General features: G+C 42.0%; 1 protein-coding gene across 1 annotated transcript in view; it reads left to right on the forward strand.

The window, feature by feature from the left end:
- The first annotated feature begins 7,811 nt into the window (after positions 1 to 7,811).
- Positions 7,812 to 9,561, forward strand: part of CARHSP1 (calcium regulated heat stable protein 1) — a 19,465-nt gene continuing 17,715 nt past the window's right edge. The window contains exon 1 of the mRNA XM_042438341.1: positions 7,812 to 7,942. Coding sequence (XP_042294275.1) covers positions 7,887 to 7,942 — 56 coding nt within the window. The 5' untranslated portion in view covers positions 7,812 to 7,886. The remainder of the gene's footprint in view (positions 7,943 to 9,561) is intronic.

Here is a 9,561-nt window from a genome sequence, read left to right on the forward strand (position 1 = left end):
TTTGTTTTATTTTTTTTAATATGCTTTAAATTTTAATCTTGTAGTGCTTTAATTAGGTTATTTTTTAATTATTATTTTTTAATTAAAAATTCTGTTTTAATGTGTCTTTATATCGTGAGCCGCCTTGGGAGAATGGCGTCAGAGAAATAAAATAAATAAATAAATATTATTATAAAATAGAATAAATATCATTCCTCAGATTCGAATCGACTGCATCTGTAAAAGGCCACGTACATTTATGGCCCTATACAAATAAACAATTATTATTATTATTATTATTATTTATTTTGAGTATTTATACCCAGCTCTTTAGCCACAAAGGCTTACAATTTATTCTTACTTCTAATTTTAATTTGAATACTGATGATGATGATGATGATGGTGTCACACTCTGTCAGCCTCAGATTCCTCTCCACTTGCTGTTTGTCCTGGTTGAGCCCTTCTGGAATGGTTTTGCTGACAGCTGGGTGCCAGGGGAAATCTAATTTTCTGTGCAGGGCTTGTTTATGGGAAATGTACAGACTTGTACAAAGATAGAGGGGAAGAGGCCTACAAAAAGGATGGGACAGCTGCACTGCAAGGGGAGCATCTTGTAGATTTTGTAGCCACTGCACTTAGGGCAGAAAAATGAAATGCACAGATATAAAATGGGTGACACTTGGCTGAATGAGATTTATATGTGTGAAAGGGATCTAGGAGTCCAAGTAGACCACAAGTTGAACATGAGTCAACAGTGCGATGCAGCAGCTAAAAAGGCCAATGCGATTTTAGGCTGCGTCAATAGAAGTATAGTGTCTAGATCAAGGGAAGTTCTGGGCACCACAATTCAAAAAGGACATTGAGAAACTGGAGCGTGTCCAAAGGAGGGCGACTAAGATGGTGAAAGGTCTGGAAACCATGAAGCCCTATGAGAAATGACTCAGGGGACTGGGGATGTTTAGCTGGGAGCAGAGAAGATTAAGAGGTGATATGATAGCCCTGCTTAAATACTTGAAGGGATGTCATATCCCTCTGCTGCTCCAGAGACTAGGACCCAATGGAGCAATGGATGCAAGGTCCAGGAAAAGAGATTCCACCTCAACATTAGGAGGAACTTCCTGAGAGTAAGGGCCGTTTGACAGTGGAACACACTCCTTCCTCGGAGATTATAATGGAGTCTCCCTCCTTGGAGGTCTTTAAACAGTGGCTGGATGGCCATCTGTCGAAGATGCTTTGACTGAGAGTTCCTGCATAGCAGAATGGGGTTGGACTGGATGGCCTTTGGGGTCTCTTCCAGCTCTAGGATTCTATATCACATTGTCTTTACCACAGATACCTTGTCTCCCATCACAGTTTGAAGCACAAACCTATAACCTTGGTTTCACAATACAGGCCTTTCGGTAAGATAAATCCTCCACCTCTTTTCCCAGACTCTGATTAAGAGATCTGTATGGCTTTAAATCTCTGCAGCCCTATGCCGGCTAACCAAACCCTGGCAGTCAACTTTGAACTGCGATTTCCCAACTGTTCCCCCCCGCCCAGGGCAGGGGATAATAAAATTGGGGATTAAAATTGGGGAAAAGGAGTAATAACGATGATGATGATAATAATAATAATAATAATATCAAAAAGAGAGCATCAAAACGGAATACGTTACAATATTAAATGCATCACACATTAACAGGATAAAATGCAATTTAAAAAGATAAAAACTCTTTAGAAGACAAATCTACCTGTTCCATTTTAGCGCTTTCTCTTGAAACCATTTGATTCTGGATGGATTTCCTCAGTGTTTTAGCTACTTTTGCCCCCTTCATATATATAGAAAGGCAAAAGTGTCAGGTCAGTCTTCCTGAAATCTAGGCTTCCTATAGAAATACAATCCTTTGAAATCCATGATCAGCTCACAGTGATCTTGGATTCCAGGGGTCCCTTGTTTTAAGAGATTTGAGGGCTAGATAGCTTATCCCTTTTATAGGGCTGACAGTCGCTCCTTATTATAGTGTTTCACATTTCGAGGGTTGGTGAGAGGAAGGCAATGGCAAACTTGCTCTAAAGAAATCTTGCCAAGAAAAATCCCATGACGGTTGAAATAGCAAATACAACAACAACAGCAAAATATAGCTGTAAATAAAACCATAAGAAATGAATTTATGAGTATTTTTAGTTTTTATTTTGCAATGTCCAACATTTTTCTCGAAGGTCATAAATTTTATGGTCACAAATAGGAGAAAACCCCCCCTCAAAATATGTATACTATATATCACTAAGTACGAATGTTAATGAATAAAGGAATGCTATTCTAAACCTCTCTCTCTCTATGTACTGTATATATATGTGTGTGTGTGTGTGTGTGTGTGTATATATATATATATATATATATACATATACATATACTGTACACATATATACATACACACACAAAAAATTTGTCATCTCAGCACCTTATATCCTTGCAAGGTGTTGTTTGGTTGAACTCTTCATTTATTTTGGTTATTCTCCTATTTCAATTTCATCATCATTTCATGTTTGTTTAGAATCGTTCAATTATATATATATATATATGTTTAGAATTTTTGTCGTATTCCTTTATTTGTTAACATTTGTTCTTAGTGATATATAGTATACCTTTCTCCTGTTTTTGACCACTTACTGTGTAAGCCTCCTGTTGTGTTGGTTTCCTTAATAAATTTTATGGTACCTTGTCCTCCTTTGTGGTTATGATATCTGGACGCTCTTCATGAATTTCATAGGGCTTTTTAAGGGAAGGGATACTCAGAGGTGGCTTTGCCTCTTCCTTCCTCTGAAATATAGCCTACAGCACCTGGGATTCCCTTGGTGGTCTCTCATCCAGCTACTAACCAGGGCTGATCCTTCTTAACTTCCAAGAGCAGAGGGATTTGGTGCCTTTGGGGGCATTTAGGCCCTTCAGTTGTATTGACATATCTGTAAAAGGCTTAATATCCTCCTCCTCTTTTATGCTCTTGCTTCCTTATCTCAAGTAAGATTTTTTTTGTGGAGGTGAGATGCTACAGTTCAATTTTCCCATCTGAACATCACATCCTTTAAACCAACATTAATTTAACGAAGCCTGTTTTTTCTGGGCTTTGCAGACAAAAGGAGCTCTGGACAACACAGTGTTCTGGCTCTTTCTAAAATAATAAAAAAGGACCTCTTTGTTTTGCCTGGCAAATATAGTAGATGTGCTTCGGGTGATCCTGTGTTGCGTGCCCAGAAAATAAGCTTTGTCGGTGGGAAGAACCCTGAAAAAACTGCAGCCACAGTTTTGTTTTGCGAAAAAGGAAATTGTGTGTCATTGCTTCACAAGAACAGAACCTTCTTGTCTGCTGAAACCTCTTAGAATAAATATGTTTCCCTGAAAAAGGAGGATTCTGGAATCAGAAAGAGAGTCTGGATTTGTTTTTGTGGTCACTATCTCAATAAAAATAAACCCAGCTGTGCTGAAACATTTATAGAGAGGAATATAGTGCTCAGATTCCATATTGTCAGAGTATATATCCTACAACAGAAACAAATTAATGTGGGTCATTCAGCTCATATTTAAAATAATAATAATAACATGATTTATTTGTATTCCGCCTTTTTCTTGCAAAAAACAGAAATCGATAATAAATAATACAACAAATATACTCCAAAGTACATAACACAGTGTTACGGCTAATAAAAATACAAGGTACAAATTCCCGAAATTACCTGACATAGTAATAATTAAGCATTGATGAATGCCCCCACATTTGTATTAGTAGTGTTAGCAGCGTAATGTAAGAATACGTAGACTAGTTTACACTTGTTCCAGCAACGCAATATCCTTTGAAGTGGAGCAAAGTTTTGCCCAGTGATTTCAGAAATTTCCGTGCTTTACTGCGCAGGCGCAAAATAACCCATTTATGTGATTTGCAGAGACCACAAAGAAGAAACATAAAGAGTATTTAAAATACTGTAGACTTAATGCAGTTTGATACCACTTTTGACGGCCACGGCTCCATTCTACTGAATCATAGGGCCTATACAGACAGGCCAAAATAAAGCTGCTTCGGGTTGATTGATTGATTGATTGATTGAAATTTTATTTATATACCGCCATTCCTGCGATCACGGCGGTTTACAAAACAATAGTAGAAATACATTACAGGATAAGTTACAGATTATAAATAAGAATTAACAGCAAAAAAAAAAAATCCCTCATATAAAACCATACACTACTATACATCATTAAAATCCGTCGTTAAATCCAATCAAAATCGATAAAACAGTCTAAAAATACGATACACAATACACAGGAGAAAAAAACAATCAGGACATGTGGGGGAAAGCTTGACAAAATAAGTAGGTCTTAAGGTTTTTCTTGAATGACTCCAGGGAGGGGGGCTAAGCGGAGCTCCTCAGGGAGAGCGTTCCAAAACTGCGGGGCCACAACAGAAAAAGCCCTTTGCGCAGTCATTGTGTATCTCGTCTTGGTAACACTCAGAAGTTTTTTTCCACCTGACCTGAGAGTGCGGGGCGGATTGTATGGGGAGAGGCGGTCCTCCAAGTACTCTGGGCCCAAGCCATTTAAGGCTTTATAGGTAACAACCAACACCTTGTATTGGGCCCGGAAGCGGATTGGTAGCCAATGCAGATCTTTCAATATAGGTGTTATGTGGCTGGCCCTGGAGCTACCAGTGACCAGCCTAGCGGCCATATTTTGAACCAACTGCAGCTTCCGAGTTTGGTACAAGGGTTGCCCCATGTAGAGCGCATTACAGAAATCGAGTCAAGAGGTTACCAGTGCGTGTACCACTGTTTCAAGGTCCCCCCGGTCCAGGTAGGGACGCAATTGGCGTATCAGCTGAAGCTGATAACAGGTGCTTCTAACTGTCGCATCCACCTGAGGAGTCAGGTGAAGTGACAAGTCAAGAAGCACCCCCAAACTGCGAATTGAGTCCTTCACGGGGAGCGTGACCCCGTTCAGGACAGGTGGACAAACCTCCTTCCCAGGACCAGGAGAACCTATCACAAGTACTTCCGTTTTCTCCGGATTCAGGCTGAGTCTGTTTTCCCTCATCCAGCCCATTACCGACTCCAAGCAAGCATTAAGAGGAGAGATGCCTTCCTTAGTTACTGCAGCAGTCGGAGACACAGAGAAGACTATTTGGATGTCATCAGCGTACTGATAACACCGCGCCCTGTGTCTCCGGATGATCTCTCCCACTGGCTTCATGTAAATGTTAAATAGCATAGGGGACAAGATCGCTCCCTGAGGGACCCCAGATGTAAGGGCCCTCTTTTCGGAGCAACAGTCCCCCAGCTCCACCATCTGGAATCTACCCGAGAGTTAGGACCGGAACCACTGCAAAGCAGTGCCCCCAATACCCAACTCTCCCAGGCGATCCAGAAGGATACCATGGTCGATGGTATCGAAGGCCGCAGAGATGTCCTAGAGCACTAACAGGGACACGCTACCCCGTCCATGCCCAGACGGAGATCATCGACTAAGGCGACCATGGCAGTCTCAACCCCATAGCCCGCCCGGAAGCCGGTTTGAAATGGGTCCAGATAATCTGTATCCTCCAAGACCCTCTGTAGCTGGGAGGCAACCGCTCTCTCGATCACCTTCCCTAAAAATGGCAGCAGTGATACAGGCTGATATTGTTTCGAATTAGGGGGTCAAGGGAGGGCTTCTTTAGTAAAGGTTTTACGATGGCCGTTTTAAGATTAGATGGAAAAAGGCCCTCCCTGAAGGATGAATTAACAATACGATGCAACATTTCTGTCGTCACCGTTCCCCCTTGAACTGCCAGCCATGAAGGACAGGGATCGAGAGAGCAGGTCGTCTTCCTAACGTTACTGAGGATCCTGTCCACATCCTCGGTACTAACAGACTCAAACTGATCCAGTACAACTGAGTCCACGGAAGCTCTGGACGCCTCTACTCTTGATTCTGAACCGATAACAGCGTCAAGATCAGCCCTTAGCCGAGAGATTTTATCCGCGAAGAAGTTGTTAAACTCGTCACAGCAGGCTTTAGATGGTTCCAGTAGTAGGTTCAGGGGGGGGGGAGCCAGTTGAGTGAGCTCTCTCACAACCCTGAACAGCTCTGCCGGACGCGACTCCGCGAACGCAATTCGTGCAGCATAGAACGAATTCTTAGCTGCACCAATTGCCACTCCGTAGGCCTTCAGAAGAGACTCTAGGAGTGTCTTGTCGGATAAGTGCTGGTGTTTCCGCCATTTACTTTGGGTTACTTTGGAGGTATGCTGTTTAAATGACACATACATCTTAAGAGGCCAGAAGCTGCGCCAAACCTGCGCTCTGGTCCTTAGGACTGGAGCATGGCTTTGGTGCGGCTTCCGGACTCTTAGGACGCATGCATCATTTAAACAGCATAGCTCCAAAGTGATCCGAAGCAGCTTTATTTTGGCCTGTCTGTATGGGGTCATAGGATGTATAGTTTTGTGAGGCATCAGCACACTTTGGCAGCAAAGGCTAAAAACTGTGTAAAACTACAAACCCCAGGATTCCATAGGATGGACTTACAGTACTTAAAAGTGGTGTCGAACTGCGTCATTTCTATAGTGTTGTTGCACCACCATGACATTTCACACATGAAAATCACGATGCATGCGGCCAAGCAACATCAGTCTGGGGTCAGGATGGCAAAAGGTGTTAATGAGGAAGAAGAGATGTACTAGCAGAGCCTGCAGCAGTATGCTTTGGCTTGAGCCTACTGGGAAGTCTCTTCTCCCCTCTGATGAATTAAATGAGTGCAACCTACAAATCCCAGAATGTCACAGCATTGAACCCTGGCAGTTAAACTGAATTATTTCTGCAGTGCAGATGCAGCCACTCTGAAGCTCCTTGGAGGCAGGGACCCAGTTTGGTGTAATGCAATGGCAAAGAGTGGGGACTCGCTTTCTTCTTACACCCTGCTGCTTGCTACTCCTCCTTTTTCTTCTGTCTCCACCCCTCCATCCTTCTATTCCTTCCCACCAAAGCCTCCGCCCAGAAAAGAGGAAAAAGGAGAGTTGCAAAAGGTATACAGCTGTTGCAACAACAACTGGGAGGTGTGTGCTTGTGGTTGTTTTTGGAAGCCAGGAAGCTTTCAGAAGTGGATCGGTGAGTCTTTTCTCCCCTCCTTTGAATCCTTGTGACCTAGATCTGAAAAAGCAATTTTGCAAAATTAATAACTCAGTCTGAAAGGGAAAAGAGAAAAACAAACCTGCCTGTTTGCTTAGAAACTAAACCCACTCAAAGTTGGAAGACAGATGAAGTTTTTAAGCAGGGATGTTGGGGGGGGAAAAGGAGGAGTGAGATGGATGTAATGGAGTTTGTAAAAGGAAAGAAAAAAGGGATGGATGTAATGAAGTTTCTGGAATGAAAGGAAAGGGGGAAGGAGAGGGTGGAAGGCCACCAGGGATGTAAGACTTGTAAAGGAGAAAAAGGGAGTGAAGGAAGAACCAGGGATCAAGAAATACGGAGATTAATTTGGGATCATTGTGGTTTTTAACTCCCCCTTTTTCTGCTTTTGGGGGGCGCAAAGATCCACACACGTGGAAGCTTTTTTGGGGTGTATGAAAGATACATGAACCCCAATTTTAATCCATTTGGGGATGGAAAGATGAACCATGATTGTTAAAAGAGGTGTGTGGAAGAGGTATAGTATATAACTCATAACCCTTACAGATTTCATATCAACATTGCTCTGGAAGTGTGAACTCCCTTTGTTTTCCTAGTTTAAAAGATCCCCCGAATCCACAGGAGAGTAATAGTAACATTACAGCCAAAGGGATTTGGAATATTTTTCTTAGGACAGCAATACTCTCAGGTGTTGCTTTTGCATTTTAAACAGGGAGAGGAATCGAAGGTAAGATTCATCCCTCTCCAAAAATATTCAAGCAGTGGGGCAGATGCTTTGGGGACAAGTCAAGAGGGCTGAGTGTTGGAGACACTGGCATCCCATGCAGTAAGCATTATTATTATTATTATTATTATTATTATTATTATTATTATTATTATTATTATTATTATTATTATCCCACTTTATCCCCCAAAACTGCGATGCGGTTCATTCTGTTCCAAAGCAGGGCTTACTCCAAAGTAGTTGTCCAACTCCATACATATTGCTGTTGTGCCTTCAAACCTTTTCTGACTTAGGCAACCCTAAGGGGATTTCTTGGCAAGATTTGTTGAGAGGGTCTTTGCCTTTGTCCAAGATTGAGAGAGTGTGACCTGCTCAACTTACTTGGAAATAAGGGAGGTAAGCAAGGCTTACTCCTTAGTGAGGCTCTTTAGAGGCTGCATTAAAGTCTCAAATGGAGCAAGCCTATAAAATTAATGAGAATTTGGCATGTCAAAACTTAAGGGTAAGCTTTATTTATTCAGTGGGTCTACTCTGGTTGGGAGTAGTAACTGGCTTTTTGCTGCACCTTTGAACACATTTGGAGCAAAACAGAGAAATGTGTTTGCATGGACTTTGAACAACTGCCAAACTAGATTACTGTTGATATTTTTTTAAGGCAGCATTTTATTTATTGTGTGTAACTGTTTACTGTTTGTCGGGTTTTTTCCACTGTTGGGGTAAGATGAAGAATGGCAGCCGGTGAAAGTGATGGCAAAAAACAGCCTTTGAGGAGACCACACAGGGCCAAACATCCACTCTGGGTTCGAAAAAGAACAATAAGGTTGCCTCCATTTTCAAAACGGTGGAGGAATAGGAAACCCTGCGACTTCCTCTCAGCCCTGCTCCCGAGGGGATTATACTTTATATTTACTTTTCTTTTCTAGGGTTGTGCCTTTAGTAGACAGGCAAACATCTACAGTTTGACTCTCCCTTATCCACAATGCTTGGGACCAGAAGTGTTTGGGATATGTTTTGGATTTTGAACCACCTGTATTTTCATATATGTACATAATGAAACATCTTGGAGATGGGACCCAGTCTAAACACAAAATCCATGTATGTTTCATAGACACCTTAGACACATACCTTGAAGGTAATATTATACAATATTTTTAATCATGCGCATGAAAAGTTTGCGTATGTTGAACCACCAGAGAGCAACGGTGTGACGGATCTCAGTCACCCAAGAGGACAGTTTGGATTTTGGAACATTTTGCATAAGGAAGACTCACCCTGAAGTTTGTAAACTATATCTGTTGCTTTTGTACCTGCAGGAGATTAAGAAGATGGCTTCCTACCACTCTAGATATTTATTTGTCCCTTCCGTCCTTCCAGAAGTATAATGCTTTCTCTGTAAGGTTTTTCCCCTCATTTTATTCTCACAACAACCTTGTGAGGAAGGGTGAGGGCCTAGGCCAGTGGGGACTGGAAAGTTGCTCTCATGGGCTGTACTCTCCATTTTCCTTCCACATTTGTATTTATTTCTCTTGTGGGATTTCAAGGGTTCAGATTGCTTATGGGGCATTAACTTGGTAACCCTTTACAACAGTCTTGGATCACTGGAAGCTGGGAGAATTGCACAGAAGTAAGTTTGTGACTGAGGTACAATTTGAATTGGTAGCTTTGGCGGGATACAGACCTCCGCTTTGCGGCGGTCTCCCACCGGCGCCATTTGCTCCGTG

This window comes from Sceloporus undulatus, chromosome 8 (assembly GCF_019175285.1).
Source record: "Sceloporus undulatus isolate JIND9_A2432 ecotype Alabama chromosome 8, SceUnd_v1.1, whole genome shotgun sequence".
In the NCBI taxonomy this organism is placed as follows: Eukaryota; Metazoa; Chordata; class Lepidosauria; order Squamata; family Phrynosomatidae; genus Sceloporus; species Sceloporus undulatus.